The sequence below is a fragment of the Staurois parvus genome, unplaced genomic scaffold (genome assembly GCF_062004578.1).
Source record: "Staurois parvus isolate SC_StPar_1 unplaced genomic scaffold, SC_StPar_1.0 ptg000021l, whole genome shotgun sequence".
NCBI classification, from domain to species: domain Eukaryota; kingdom Metazoa; phylum Chordata; class Amphibia; order Anura; family Ranidae; genus Staurois; species Staurois parvus.
Window position 1 is genome coordinate 16027229 of NW_028317817.1, and position 16585 is coordinate 16043813.

The 16585-nt window shown below is 44.2% G+C and overlaps 1 protein-coding gene across 1 annotated transcript in view; it reads left to right on the top strand.

Annotated features, from left to right (window-relative positions):
* Window positions 1–1086: 1086 nt before the first annotated feature.
* PP2D1 (protein phosphatase 2C like domain containing 1) overlaps window positions 1087–16585 on the top strand; it is a 31821-nt gene continuing 16322 nt past the window's right edge. The window contains exon 1 of the mRNA XM_089691298.1: window positions 1087–2053. Within this exon, the coding sequence (XP_089547424.1) occupies window positions 1087–2053 (967 nt within the window). The remainder of the gene's footprint in view (window positions 2054–16585) is intronic.

Genomic DNA, 16585 nt, shown 5'->3' on the forward strand with positions numbered 1-16585 from the left:
TGCGCAGCGCATTACAAAATGAAGGTAGACATTACAGTTACAATACATTTGGTACAAGAGGAAACAAGGGGCCCTGCTCGTTAGAGCTTACAATCTAGGAGATTGAATTTATAGCACTCTTACGGAAAAACTGCAACATTTTTGGAATCCACCCTGCCAACGAATATACAAATTGAATGCTGAAGATACAAAACGGATTCTGAAAACAAATCGGGACAACATAATGAATGTGGTGAAAGAATGCACCTGTAACGATATGAGACAATAATTTCTAGCGTGCAGATGTCTATCATAAATTCACTTTTTTTTCTGCCCATAGTTCCACTTCTAGTGGCACGGTATATATGATGTAAACATATGCTTAAGCCAGAGAGAAGGAATAATATGAAGTCACACTGTACACATGATATGTAAGTATGACCGCAACAGCAAAGGCTCCATAGCAGGGGTGTCAAACTCCATTTCATCAAGGGCTATCAGCGTTATATGTTTGCCCTCAAAGGGCCAGTTGTATCTGTAAGACTAGATGTCCAGAGCACCCACCCCCATTACATCGGATGTCAAGAATCCCACACCTTCCCTAACATCACTGTGCACCCCCTTTGGGGGCAGAGTTGGAAAGCAGAAAGTGCAAGGTCTGGAGGAGGACCAAAGGAGGAGTGGAGTTGGTTACCAGAGTCTGCTGAATGCTGAGACCAGGGGAGGCAGAGATGAGGGGGTGCTGTAGCTGCACTGAGAGGTGCAGGATTTGGCAAAGGAGTTCTATTCTCCTCTCTGCTGCTGACTGCTGAAACAAGGTGGGGGTGGAGACAAGGAGGTACCTGCAAGAAAGGTGCAGGAGCCACATGAATTGGCCTGGAGGGCCAGATTCGGCCCGTGGGCCTTGTGTGTTGACACCTGTGCACTATAGGATTTATGGATATATGACTACACTACAGTAAATGTCCTTTTTAAAAATATTAAATGCGCTGATTCTTTCAAAATGCTCAAATTAATTATTTATTAGTGGTGGACAAAAAAAAAGAATATTCCATTATTTTGTGTCAGTCAGGATTCCTAAACTGATTTGATCTATTTCACTTTAGAATGAAGAACTCAAGCTTGCCGACAATTGTAGAAACATTGAATGCCGAGGTGCAGAATGCAGATGATAAAGAAGACCAAAGATCTCATATTAACGATTTATGGTTTACTTGCTGTATATGCCAAGAACGCATCAATCCATGTAACGTTTTACGCCACAAACAGCAACACAAAGCTTCTTCTTTACTGGGCTATAAAATAGGCGACAATCCATCAGTACTTCCCAGCCTCATTGTCCAAAAAGAACAAAAAATATCTTGTATAAAAGCATCTTCTGAATACAAACAGAAAGAATGCCAGAAGATCAATCACTCTTATGAAATTTTAAAAGAAAAATTGCTTTCCCTAACACCAAATATTAATAGAATGAACATGCCTCCTGAAGCCATTTATCAAGGTAATAATATGGATATAAACAATGATATAGTAAGATCTATCGCTGTTTGCTCTGAGAGAAATGCATCTTGGCAAAGAGATATGGAAGACTCATTTGCCATTCTTAATGACTATGGGCAAAGACAAAATACTTGTTTTGTTGGCATTTTTGATGGCTATCATGGAAAATCAGCAGCGTGTGCTGCAGCAGTGGAGCTTCCCATTTTATTATTAGATCATATGTCAAGAGTAGATGCATCATATAAACTGACTGGAGAAGAAAAGATCTTTGTTAGTTCTTTTGATACAGTCTTTAAGGAAGGCTATAAGGAAACAGAGGACAGTTTCACAACACACAATAGAAGAGAAGCAAAGGATGTTAATATTGAAGGTATACATATAGCACATGCTAAATCTTTCTGGCGCATGGATAGAATGTTGCAGTTAGGAAGAGGAGAGAGTTCAAATTCACGGTGGAGTGGATGCACTGCTGTGACCTGTATACTGGATGGGTTTACTAATGATAAGACGGAAGCTATGTATACGACGATAGAGCACAAAAGAAGGCTTGGCGTGATACATATTGCTAATGTTGGTAAGTATCAAACTTGAAGTCTGGCCAAAATATTTTTTTCTGTTTTGCATACAATGAGGAAGGTAGGGCTTCTGTAAATATTTAATTGCTGTTGGTGCTCCCATTAGAGTTTCCTTGTTTTACTGCATGGAAGTCATAAAAATCTTTCCATTGGGGAACAGAAAACAATAGCATTTATTTATCAGAGAAGGCTTAGAACAGGGGTGTCCAACCCCTGGCCCGGGGGCCACATGTGGATCCCAAGAGCTTGGCATACAGCCCAGGAATGTCTGGAGGGAAGGAAAAGCGCAGCAGCTGTGGCAAATCCACATCTGTAGGGACACCAGGGATGTCCTGCAAGCATAGCGTCCACGGCAGCCTGCATTGACAAGCAGGATCTTGGGGGCTGCCATGTTTGCAATAGCACCAGCAGCAGGGAATACAGGGGCACTATTAGAGTAAATGCTGCATGGCCTGATCTATAGGGGTGCTGAAGTGGGCTGTGCCCCCCATTTTTCAATTGTGCCCCCCGCAAAGCCCCCCTCCTACCTCCCCACACAGCACATACATAGGCTACATTCACTCTGGAAATTTGTGCCGATGCGAATTGTAAGGGCAGATCATCTTGTGGCTTCTGGCCCTGTTCACTATAGTGATAGGTTGCCAGTGGCCACATCTATTCACAGCTCTCTGCACAGCCAGCCATTACTTGTGGTGATCACTGCTGGACGCACTTTGTCTGCCAGGGACCTGTCATTAGAGTGAGTGGATCTGGCGGCTGCACCTACTCGCTAAGAGCCGCAGGAAACTGCTCATCAGCTATCCTTATTGCTGTTTATCAAAAACAGTGTCAAATATCGCACTAATTTTATGTTGCCCTCTTTTATTTTTATAATTAAAAAATATTACAGATAAATTAAGTTTTATTTCTCAGATAGGTACATTATCTATATCAGAGATCGTTAACTTCTTTGAATGTGACCCAGGAAGGTCCAAAGGTTGGGCGCCACTGGCTTAGAGACTCTTTTATGCTTTTATTGCTTAAAAGGCAAAACAAAAACACTAGATGGTGCACACTATAACATAAGCACACTATAAGTTAAAAATAAAAAATTGCATGCTAAAAACTACCAAATAGTCCATGTAAATGAATGAAAGGTGCTGGATATCCAAAATTATAGGCGTGGGGTGGACAGGGTTAAACCAACATCCTTAATTGAACACCTTCACTGCAGCTCCTCTGAGAAATCTGGGAGAATCTCCAACTGATAGCACATGAAACAAAAGCTGAGGTTGCTGATTCAAGTATAGTATAGGAACAGGGGTGGACTGACCATTTGGAAATTCGGGCACTGCCCGTGGGCCCGGGGTCAGTAGGGGGCCCCATGAGATGCCCCTGGTACCTTTTTCATAGGCTTTTTTGAGTTTGGGCAAGGACACAGGGGCCCCATGAGTTGTCAGTCCGCCCCTGTATAGGAAGCTCTTTATTCAAATAAAAACAGCCAAATAGGCACTCGCATGATGTAGCAGTAACTCCAGCCTGTCAGGCACAACCTTTCAGGAAGCCTGTCTTGTCATCCAGATCTTATACACTGCACAGCGCTGTGTGCTAAAGGGAATTCAGGTTGCAGTGAACACAGGAGCCTCTGAGCACACTCAGTGTGAGTGCATGACAGCTGGGGAAGCCAAAAAGGCACATCATGGACTGTCAGAGTGAGTGGGTGTGGCAGGGGGCTCGATAACACATTTCAAAGCCAATAGCTTCTTTCTCAACTCTCAAAGAAAGATTTACGGCCTGGTTCACACCAATGCGATTTTTAGTGCTTTTTGCAGAAATGCTCTACAGTCCATTTAACATGGTTTCCTATGGGACATGTTCATATCTATGATTTTTTGATCTACTGTGGTTTTTTTAGAAAGGACCAAGGACTTTTTTAAATGCAAAAAAGCAACGTTTTTGCTTCAATAGAGTTCAATGGAGAAGCTACTGATTGGAATGTCCTTTTACATGGGCGTTCCATTTTTTTTTCTTCTATTCAGTCATGTTTTTTCAAAGGAAAAACGGATGAGTTTACATCCATTTTTTCAACCACTTACATCCGTTTTTTTCATCCATTTTTTCATCCATTTTTAGTCATCAACTGTCAGCGGGGTTCCCCACTGACAGCTGAATGTAAAAAAAAAAAATTGCCAGTAATTAAAAAATGGTTTAAAAAATGTTGTGGGGCCCCCACTCCCTCCATACCAAGCCCATCAAATCTTGTTTGGATATTGAGGGGAACCTCCACGCCAAAATAAAAAAATGGCGCGGTGTCCCCCCAAGATCCATACCAGACCCTTAGCCGAGCATGCAGACCGGCAGATCAGGAAAGGGGGGGAACCGAAGCATCCCCCCTCCTGAACCATACCAGGCCACATGCCCTCAACATGGGGGGGTGCTTTGGGGTGGGGGGCTCCCCATGTTGATGGGGACAAGGGCCTCTTCTCCACGACCCTAGGCTGTGGTTGTGGGGATCTGCGGGCAGGGGGCTTATCCCGCCCCCTCTATGTGAATGAGTATGGGGTACATGGTATTGCTACCCATTCACAAAAAAAGTGTAGTGTGAAAAAAGAAGATGCCCGCCACCACCACCACCCTAAAAAAGATGGGGACAAGGTGGATTGGTGGGGGAGCCCCCCTCAACAAAGCACCCCCATGTTGAGGGCATGTGGCCTGGTATGGTTCAGGAGGGGGGGAGACGCTAGCTCACCCCCCCTTTCCTGACCTGCTGGGCTGAATGCTCGGATAAGGGTCTTGTATGGATTTTGGGGGGGACCCCATGCCATTTTTTTTATTTTGGTGTAGGGGTTCCCCTCAATATCCAAACCAGATCTGAAGGGCTTGGTATGGATGGAGGGGGAACCCCACGCCTTTTTTTTATTTATTTTATATTTGCTGGCAATTTTTTTTTTTACATTCAGCTGTCAGTGGGGAACCCCGCTGACAGATGATGACTAAAAACTCATCCCCACCATGTTGATGGCATGTGGCATCTTTCGTCCATTCCAGGTAAAGAGATGTTCATCCATTTACATCCGCAAGCCCGTAGAAATACATGGAACATCTGTCCATTTATGGATGAAAAACGGACCTACAGAATGCCTGTGTGAAAAAGGCCTTCCTGTCAAATCTTAATTGAACAAGCTGAGGTTAGAAGCTGATTGGTTATCATGCACCAGACTCCGAGTGCTCCAGTTTTAGTAAATCTACCCCTTAGAAAGCTGCAATAAATTTTTTGCTCTTGGGTTTAGATACATTTAAAAAAATAGCACCCGTGTGGGCAGTTCTTATTCTTAGCGTGTCATAACTGAGTAGGCCTAAGCCAGCATGTTCTCTTCCTGTAATATAATAAAAGCTTTCTTTATCCTGTTTTATGTAAGCTGTGCTGACAGACAGAATCATTTATAAGGTGTCAGACAAAGGATGCATATTAGCTGATTCCCAGTGCAAGGAAGGAACTAAAACTGTTAATTGGTTTTATTTATAGATTTCCACAGTTCCTTGCCATGTTTTAAAACAATGCCATGTTTTCAATCAGGATGAAGTTCCTTAACCATTTGCCTGCCAGAGCCATTTTCACATGTGTTAAGATGCATATTTTTGGCCTGAGGATTAGTTAAACCCCCAAGAACATTTTCTGAAAGCAGAGACTCTGAAGATTAAAATGGTGGTAGTTGCAATATTTTATGGCACATTATATGTATATAAAATATAATTACATACCAAAGATGTCAAGTCTTAAAATTGTATGCACCAATGAAATTTTTTTCACTTCTTATTGCTGTTTGATAGGGGGCTAATAGCTCCCTATGTGATAGCACAGTAGGAATGAAGGTCCTCTTTAGGAAGACATCAGAGGTCTATTAAACCCCTAATGTTACCAATGGACACCAATGAAGTGATCAGCTTAATCAACTTCCCTGGCTACAGCAGCCGGAAAATGACAGTTCTGAAATAGCTTGTTGCATCCAGCTTAATTCAGTGCAAAAACCATCAGCGAAAAGATGTTCGTTGATCATCCTCCACTCTCCCTGCCAACCTGGGAACCCAGGAGAGGAAGTGGAGCTTGGGCAGAGGAGCGGCGAGTTGCCCCAGCCATGGAAGTGATTGAGCGATTTCCACAAAAAGGCTGACAGTTGGCTGAAATAGTACACACATTCCGGGCTGCTACAGCAGCCAGAAGTGTGTGTAAAAGCTGCCACTACCACCAACATAAGCCCCACATTGTTGGCTTTAAAAGGGTTAAAATGCCCCTGTCACCAGATCATTCATTTCAAAAACACTTCCCATAAGATTATATGTGAATTTAACATTTGTTAAGCATGGTATTTACCTGTAAAAGCCTCCCTTGTATAGACATCCAAATGCCCTGAGGCTGCTGCTGCTCCTGGTCGCAGCCACATTGGATGTGATGTCAGCAGCTCCAGCAGACTCAAAGCTGTCACTCAAATGACACTCTAAAGCACAGGTGTCAAACTGGTGGCCCTCCAGCTGTTGCCAAACTACAAGTCCCATGAGGAATTGCAAGATTGACAGTTACAAGCATGACTCCCAAAGGTAGAGGCATGAGGGGACTTGTAGTTTTGCAACAGCTGGAGGGCTGCCAGTTAGACGCCCCTGCTGTAAAGTTCTTCACTTCACTCCTTCCCCGACGGCTACATAAAGGGTTAAGTAGGGCGGTAACTGTTCTGTCTCAGCATTGCAGACAGACTATGAACAGGTCACCATCTTTATTATTTACACAAACTTTCTGCTCCAACTCCCCCTATTACAGCAGAAAGGCCATAAAACGTTCTTAAAATGACAATACACAACTTAACAAATACACAACATCCCCCCCTCCTCCATTCCCCATTATACTTCACAAGTTGACTTTGCCTAGGTAAAGTTTTTGTGCGTTCTGAACTCTGTTGAGTTCCATTCTCAAATTCATGAGAGTGGGAGTTGTTGTCCAAGCTTCCAGATATTTATGTGGTAGGGCTAGTTAGCCCAAAGTAGCCAATTAGCAGTAGTGTCCTGCCCTGCCAAAGGATCTTGAATGGGTAACCTGCTCACATGCCAAATTGATCCATCCTCCAGTCGATAGGTTGCTGGTCCCAATTAGCTGAAGATTTGTGCTAGATTAGAGAGACTGGGGCTAAGCTTCGACTTGATTGGTGGCTTCCTTATCCTCACCCACTGGCCAGGAATAAGGGTAGCTGTTTGGGGTATCTTTTTGATTCACTGTTTTTGCTTTGACTTGGTACCCCTCCACTCTAGCTTGCAGGTTTTGGGGTTCTGCTACTTTATTTGGTGGCTTCAAATTTGTGAGTGAGGTTGACGGCTAAGCATTTTCTGGCATGTTTTGTTTACAAGTTTAAATCAGTATTTTTTGCAAGAAATGTATTTATAACCCCCAAACATTATTTTTTTTAGCAAAGACTCTAGAATGAAATGGTGATCATTGCAATTTTTTGTCACATGGTATTTGGTATTTGCACAGCGGTTTTTCAAACATAATTTTTTGGGAAAAAATACACTTTAATGAATTAAAATATATATTTTTCTGTAAAATATGAAAAAGATATTACATTGAGTAAATAGATACCTAACATGTCACACTTTAAAATTGCGCACACTCTGTGGAATGGCGACAAACTACGGTATTAAAAAATCTCCATAGGCGACGCTTTAACATTTTTTTACAGGTAAACCTGTTTAGAGCTACAGAGGAAGATCTAGTGCTAGAGTTATTGCTATCTCTCTAACGCTCACAGCGATACCTCACGTGTGCTGCGAACACCGTTTACATATACGTGCACAACTTAGATATGTGTTCACTTCTACCAGCGAGGACAGAGGGATGGGGGTGCTTTAGAATTTTTTTGTTATTATTTATTTTATTTTTACATTGTCCCTTTATTTTTTTTAGCACTTTTATTCTTATTACAAGGAATGTAAACATCCCTTGTAATAGAAATAAGCATGACAGGTCCTCTTCAAGGAAAGATCTGGGGTCAAAAAGACCCCAAATCTCTCCTTTACCTTTAAAAGCAAAAGATCAAAAAAATTTTTTTTGATCTTTTGCTTAAAAAAAAAATTATTTGCATCCACCCCAGACTAGAAGTGACGTCATGACATCACTCCAGTCCTCCAATGCCATGGAGGCAATCAGAGCATAAAGTCTCTTATCACCTCTGTGAGCAGCCGGATACACCATCGTATCATTTCTTGGGTGTGCTGGTTTTAACAGTAAACCCGAGAACCACCAGGAAGTGATGGGAGGAAGGGGCTAATGTGCCGCTCGAACTGCTTTCATTAGAAAGCTGGCTGCTGGAAGAAAACAAAAATATCGGGATTATGGCTGATATCTTCAGCCATAACCCGGTAAACCACTTGAAAATCGAAAAACCTTGAAAAGGAAAGTCTCAAACCCTTTTGAAATAAATTGTGGATCATTGTCGGTAATGATCTCCAGTGATAGTCCCCACCTTGAGAACCACCTCTTCAAGGCGGTCGTGACAGCTTTAGTGCTCATGACTTCTGCTGTAGCCACCACTGGCTGTTTGGAATACAAATCATCAGCTTCCAAACAACATCTTTGATGTTTTTGTGCTATTGTAATTTCTTCAAATACAGTATATCTACCGTATTTTTTGCTCCATAGGACACACCTGACCATAAGACGCACCTAGGTTTTAGAGAAGGAAAACAAGAAAAAAAATATTCTGAACCAATGGACTGCAGACATAGTACAGGAAATGACCAGAGACTGCGTATGTACTACAGGAGATGACCAGAGACTGCAGACATAGTACAGGAGATGACCAGAGACTGCAGACATGTGGACGTACTACAGGAGATGACCAGAGACTTCAGATATAGTACAAGAGATGACCAGAGACTGCAGACATAGTACAGGAGATGACTAGAGACTGCAGACATGTGGACGTACTACAGGAGATGACCAGAGACTTCAGATATAGTACAAGAGATGACCAGAGTCTGTGGATGTACTACAGGAGATGACCAGAGACTGCGGACATACTACAGGAGATATCCAGAGATTGCGGATGTACTACAAGAGATGACCAGAGACTGCGGACGTAGTACAGGAGATGACCAGAGACTGCGGACATAGTACAGGAGATGACCAGAGACTGCGGACATACTACAGGAGATGACCAGAGACTGCAGACCTTTGGGGAGCAGGGGTGGGGAGGGTACCCGAATTTGACAGGTACCCGCTTCCACATTCGCTGCGATCACCTCTCTCCCCGTGAGAGAGACTACAGGGCCATTCACAAAGCACAGCGCGTCTCGTGCATGCGCAGTGAGCACCCAGCAGTGAAGCCATAAGCTGTCAAAGCTAGGTGCCCACACTAAAGATGATGAGGTGATGAGGACACTGCTGGACCGAGGAACAGGTAGGACCGAGAAGCAGGTTCTGCTGCACAGAAGAGCCGAGCGGCCGGCCCGGTATTCTAACACTGTGGCGACAGGGGAAATACAGGGCCAGCCGCTCCATATTCACTCCATAAGACGCACAGACATTTCCCCCCATTTAAAAAAATATAAAAATAAGGTAATTGGATTGTACTCCATGGACCTTTGTGTAAATGTTTGACTGTAATGGAACAGTTGAAACAGTTGTTTTCCTCTAATTTTGCTACTGAGCAAGCACAGTTCACAATTGCAGCCAGGGGCAGCACAGCCAGGGGTAGCATTGGCAACTATCATCTTGGCTATTCATCTTGGATTAAGTATTGAGCATTGCACTTTGGCTCTGCACTTCAGCAAATGCACAAAGTATGAAGCCACAGCAGACAACCTCAAATACTAAACAGACTACAGGTGACCTGTTTCCCCATCCAGCTCTTTCAGCTCTTATCCAGTCTGCTTCTTCATCTCACCACTCTGTAACATGCACTCCCTACTCCTCCTTCTCACAGTTGTATCCTCTCTCTTCAAACTCTCTCTCCTGTCTTCACCTTATTACTGTACTCATCAACTCCTGCCTTCCCTTTACTGTGCCCTCTGGAATGCCCGCTCTGTCTGTAACAAACTCACCTCTGTCCATGACCTTTTGATCACAAACTCCTTTAACTTGCTTGCAATTATGGAAACCTGGCTTTGTGGACCTGACTTTCCCTCTCCTGCTGCCCTCTCCCATGGTGGCCTCCTCTGGACTCACTCTCCCAGGCCTAGTGGACGGAAAGGAGGTAGAGTTGGAATCCTTTTATCCCCTCAAAGCACTTTTCAGGTCCTTTCTGTCCCTCTCCTCCCTCATCTCCCTCTCTGTCCCTCTCCTCATTTGAAGTTCCCTCTATTCGTCTATTCCCTACAGTTTCTTTAAGAATTGCTGTGATCTATCGGCCTTCTAAACTGGTATCAAGCTTCCTTGATGACTTCTCTGCCTGGCTGCCTTACTTTCTCTCTTCTGAAATTTCAACAGTCATTCTTGGTGACTACAACATCCCTGTTAATCTTAACACTCCTGCTACCTCTAAACTTCTGAGCCTAACCACTTCTTTTGACCTAAAACAATGGACACATGCTTCTACTCACTCTAATGGTAACTGCTGCAACCTTGTATTCTCCTACCTATACACTCCTTGCAACCTCACTGACTTTCCTTTTCCTCTCTCTGATCACTCCCTTATTAGCTTCACTCTCTCCTTGACTTCCTCCTTGTCTTCCAACTACCGAACAGTTACCTTCGCTATCTTAACCCTTCTCTTTTTTTTTTCTGCAACAGATTGTCTCTATGACAAAATCTCAGCTCTGTCCTGCTCCAAGCTGGCCACTTCTGTCTACAACAGTTCACTGTCATCCACCGTGGACACATTGGCTTCCCTCACTACACATAGAATTAGGCCCTGACTACTACAGCCCTGGCAAACAGGCAATACTAGATGCCTCAAAATCGTAGCCGTGCTCTTGAGCATTTATGGCATAAAACTAAGACTCAGCAAGACTTCGGCCAATATAAATCTGCTCTTCAGAAATACAATTCTTGTCTCCACACTGCCAAACTGACCTATTTTATCACTCTCATTAACATCCTCTCACACAATCCCTGTCAACTCTTTTCTACTTTTAACTCTCTACTTCGTCCTTCTTTACCTCCACCCACTAACTCACTCACTGCCCAGGAGATCGTTAATCACTTCAAAAATAAGATTAATACAATTTCTGATGAGATCTCCACTGTACAGATATCTCCCTCACCCTACACTCCTTGTCTACCTGCATAATCTATGCTTCCCTTGTTTAACCTAGCTACTATAGAGGAGGTTGGTAAACTTTTTTCTTAAGCCCACCTAACCACCTGCCCCCTGAACCCTGCTCTCTCGCAAATACTACGGTCACCCTCTGGCTCTATCCTTCATTCTTTAACTCATATCTTCAATCTCTCCCTTTCTATTGACATCTTCCCCAATACTCTAAAACATGCACCAGTCATCCCCATACTTAAAAAGGCCTCACTGGACCCCACCAGTCTTAGCAACCTAAGACCCATCTCCTTATTACCTTTTGCCTCCAAAGTCCTTGAACGTCTAGCCCACAAACAGCTGAGCTGCCACCTTATTGAGAATAACCTTCTCGATCCCCTTCAGTCTGGATTTAGCCCACAACACTCCACAGAAACTGCTCACCTAAAACTCACAAGCTACTTACTAATCGCTAAAACCAATGGTCACTATTCCATACTCTTACTCTTGGACCTCTCTGCTGCCTTTGACACAGTTGACCACCCCCTACTCCTCAAAAATCTCTATTTACTTTGTCTCCGTGACTGTACTCTCTGTTGGTTTGAATCTTACCTATCTCACTGCACCTTCAGTGTCACTTACAACTCTACCTCATCCTCTCCTACTCCTCTTACTGTCAGGGTCCCCCAAGGTTCTGTCCTTGGACCTCTCCTATTCTTGATCTACAGGTGAAACTCGAAAAATTAGAATATCATGCAAAAGTTCATTTATTTCAGTAATGCAACTTAAAAGGTGAAACTAATATATGAGATAGACTCATTACATGCAAAGCAAGATAGTTCAAGCCACGATTTGTCATAATTGTGATGATTATGGCTTACAGCTCATGAAAACCCCAAATCCACAATCTCAGAAAATTAGAATATTGTAAAAAGGTGCAATATTCTAGGCTCAAAGTGTCCCACTCTAATCAACTAATTAAGCTATAACACCTGTAAAGGGTTCCTGAGCCTTTAAATGGTCTTTCAGTCTGGTTCAGTAGGAATCACAATCATGGGAAAGACTGCTGACCTGACAGTTGTGCAGAAAACCATCATTGACACCCTCCATAAGGAGGGAAAGCCTCAAAAGGTAATTGCAAAAGAACTTGGATGTTTCCAAAGTGCTGTATCAAAGCACATTAATAGAAAGTTATGTTGCATTGCTGAAATAAATTAACTTTTGCATGATATTCTAATTTTTCGAGTTTCACCTGTACACTTCTTCCTTGGGTCATTTCTATACTGATGACACACAAATCTATCTCTCTACTCCTCATCTCACCCCATCAGTTTATTCACGCATCACTGATTTACTAACAGAAATATCAGACTGGATGTCACACCACTTCCTAAAACTCAATCTATCCAAAACTGAGCTCATAATAGTCCTCCCCCACATGCCTCTTCCCTTGATTTCTTGGTCAGGATCAATAGCACCACTGTCAACCCATCCCTGCATGCCAGGGTTCTAGAGGTAACCCTGGATTCTGAACTATCCTTTCAGGCCCACATCCAAATACGCCCTTTTTTAACCAATGATACCACAAAGTTCCTAATTCACTCCCTGGTTATCTCTCGCCTCGACTACTGCAACTCCCTCCTCATTGGCCTACCTTTACATAGGCTATCCCCCTTCCAGTCCATCATGAATACTGCTGCCAGGCTCATCCACCTTACCAACTGTTCAATATCTGCTACCCCTCTCTGCCAATCCTTCCACTGGCTTCCATTCGCCCAACAAATAAAATTCAAAATGCTAACAACTTACAAAGCCACCCACAACTCTGCCCCCAGCTGCATCACCAATCTGGTCTCAAAATATCAACCAAACCGCTCTCTTCAATCCTCCCCTCCTCTCTAGTTCACGTGTCACCTCCTCCCATGCTCACCCCCAGGACTTCTCCCGAGCTTCTCCCATCCTATGGAACTCCCTACCCCAATCTGTCTGGCTATCTTCTAATCTATACACCTTTAGATAGCCTATCCTGCTTCTACCTAGTACACTGCCATTTATTTCCTCCATCAGCTCATCCCCCCACAGCTATTACCTTTTGTATCACTCAACCTTTCCTCCTATTATTATTATATTATTATACAGTATTTATATATCACCAAAGGGTATGCTCAGCGCTGTACAGTAGCAAGGGGGACAGAACATGAGACAAGACAGTAAGAATACACTACACGAGGGGTTCGAGGGCCCTGCTCTTTTGAGCTTACAATCTAGGAGGGAGGGGAAGGTGGTACAGGAGGAGATGGCTGTGGGGGATGGAGTGGTGGGAGGAGTGGAGGAGGTTAGTGGTTAGAGGTCGGGTGTTAGGGGAGGTTGGGGTAGGCTTCCCTGAAGAGGAGGGTTTTCAGGGTGCGCCTGAAGGTGAGGAGGGTAGGTGACAGTCTGATGGATTGGGGTAGGGAGTTCCAGAGGATGGGGGAAGTCCTTGAGAAGTCCTGTAATCGGGCATGGGAGGTGGAGACCAGCGAGCTAGAGAGTAGGAGGTCCTGTGAGGAACGGAGGGCACGGGTAGGGTAGTACTTGGGTAGCAGGTCAGTTATGTAGTTCGGGGCGGCATTGTGAATGGCTTTGTAGGTCAGAGTTAGCAGTTTGAATTTGATGCGTTGGGCAATCGAGAGCCAATTAAGGGATTGGCAGAGGGGGGAGGCAGATGTGGAGCGCTTGGTGAGGTGGATGAGTCTAGCCGCTGAGTTTAGGATCGACTGGAGTGGGGATAGCGTTCGTTTGGGTAGGCCAGTGAGAAGGGAATTGCAATAGTTTAGGTGTGAGATGATGAGGGAGTGTACGAGTTGTTTGGTGGTGTCTGGGGTGAGGAATGTGCGTGTCCTGGAGATGTTGCGGAGGTGGAGCCTGCAAGATCTAGCTAGCAGTCGGATGTGGGGTAGGAAGGAGAGGTGGGAGTCCAGGGTGACACCCAGGACTTTGGCGTGTGTGGTGGGAGAGATGGTGGCGTTGTTATTAGTGATGGAGAGGATGGGGGGGGGCAAGGGGTGGGGGGAAGACCAGGAGCTCGGTTTTGGATAGGTTAAGTTTGAGGAAATGGAGCGACATCCAGTCTGATATGTCGTTTAGGAGGTGGGCGATGCGGGCAGAGAGTGAGGGGGTGAGGTGGGGGGTGGAGAGGTAAATTTGGGCGTCGTCAGCATAGAGGTGGTAACTGAAGCCATGGGAGTGAATAAGTTTGCCAAGGGAGGAGGTATAGATGGAGAAGAGGAGGGGCCCGAAGACAGAGCCTTGGGGGACCCCGACAGAGAGGGGGAGGGAAGGGGAGGTGGCAGTGTTGTAGGTGACGCTGAAGGAGCGTTGGGAAAGGTATGAGGCGAACCAGGAGAGAGCAGCGTCCTTGATGCCAAGAGAGTGCAGTTTGGCAAGGAGGAGAGGGTGGTCAACAGTGTCGAAGGCCTTAATGAGCCATTTTAGAGCTGTCTCAGTGCAGCTGGAATTACTGTTCTGTTTCCTTTTAAAAGGCATACACATCTCAAAGGTGACAACTCTGTTTTTACTTGGTAGTATGGCTGAAGATGTACTGGTAGGGTAGATGGCTCTTCATGTAAGTAGGTCAGTAATTCTTAAATGACTGGATCATGCTGAGATGTGATCACCAGGTCCTGTGGTCCAATTGAGTAGATTGTTGAATTGGATATCTCAAGTGTTCTTCCTGGTCTTCTTGGTCTTCCAGACCCTCTTCTGGATTGAGGACAACACAGGACAAATAATCTGCTACTTGATATAACTTACCTGGACTTTAACGAATATCATAGTTGTACTGAAACAGCCTGTTTTACTATCTATGTACACAAGGAGAACAATGTCCAAACCTTGATACTGGCAAAAAGGAAGTTAGGGTTTGGTAACCAGTTCTCAGAGTAGACTTTCTACTATAAAGAAATTTATGCCAACTAGTAAAGTTAAGGCCTGTAGGTATCTTTCTTTCCAGACACTATCAGACTTATTTCAGCATCTGTCTGATGCAGAATGTTAAATCAAGTGCATGAAACAAATCTATGCCTAATAGGTTGACTCCACCCTTAATAACATAAAATGCAAAATTGCCCAAATGCTTGTTTTGATGTGTGACAGGTAATGTTACCTTACCCAACACTAAAATTTGGGTATTACTGTAAAGTCTCCTAGAGTAGGTAATGACAAAAATGGGCATTGCAAGTTACTGGTTCAAAATGGAAACTTTTGCACCTGACTCTAATAGTAGCAACATTTTGAAATTAGTTATTACTCATTGACAGGGTTTAAACCTTGTCTGATCATTTTTAATTGCATAAATCTGCAGGTCATCAGGCTCCTGATCCATCTGCTTTAAGTTCTGAACAGATATACTTGGCGTGGAACAGCAACATTTACTGAAGTGGTTCAGTTTGTTACAGCGTCTGCAGCATTTGCCTTGTGCAGGGCACAGCTTCATGCTTCCCTTATGGTGGTTACCTCCTCAATTAAAACAATATGCTTTTGGTATGCTGTCATTACGTTTTTGTGATTGAACAGGAGCTTCACTACCAGGGGCGGACTGACAACTCATTGGGCCCCCGAGTAATAGGGGATCATGGGGCCCCTGTGTCCTCACCCACACTCAAACCACACCCAAAAAATCCTATGAAAGGTACCAGGGACATCTCATGGGGCCCCCTACTGACCCCGGGCCCTCGGGCACTGCCCGAGTTCCCAAACGGTCAGTCCGCCCCTGTTCACTACCATCCGTGGGGTACAGTATATGACTGGCTTTCTGCACAGCCATTTCCATCTGGCAGTCCAAATCCACAGATCTTAGCAAGGCAAGTTTGTACGGATTTATAAGCAGTCTTTCTCTCAGTTTTGAGTTTGTAATCTTTTTAATAAGCTGGTCTCTAATCATTTTATCATGTAAGGGTCCAAATCTCCAAACACAGCCATCTACGGTAACCTTTCTATCATGCCACTCCATCACAAGCCGCTGTGGCTGCACTACGGCTGAAATAAGTGATGCAGCTGGAATGGATAGCACTACATCTCTGAGGAGACTATGACAGCTTAGCCTACATAGGATACTGGATGATAACAGGAGTGGTGAGCTTGGTATTTAACAAATGATTGGTGGAGCTCCATGTAGTACTGTACCTTTTGGGACTAAGACTTTTGGACCCAGCGGGACCTACTGAACAACTCTTGCTGAGTGAGCTATGTTTGCAGACATGGATGGATTACTGTCTGCTGCCCCCCCCCCCCGTGTCTATGCACATCTACTTACTGCTGCTTGCTGCTACTTCTCTATTA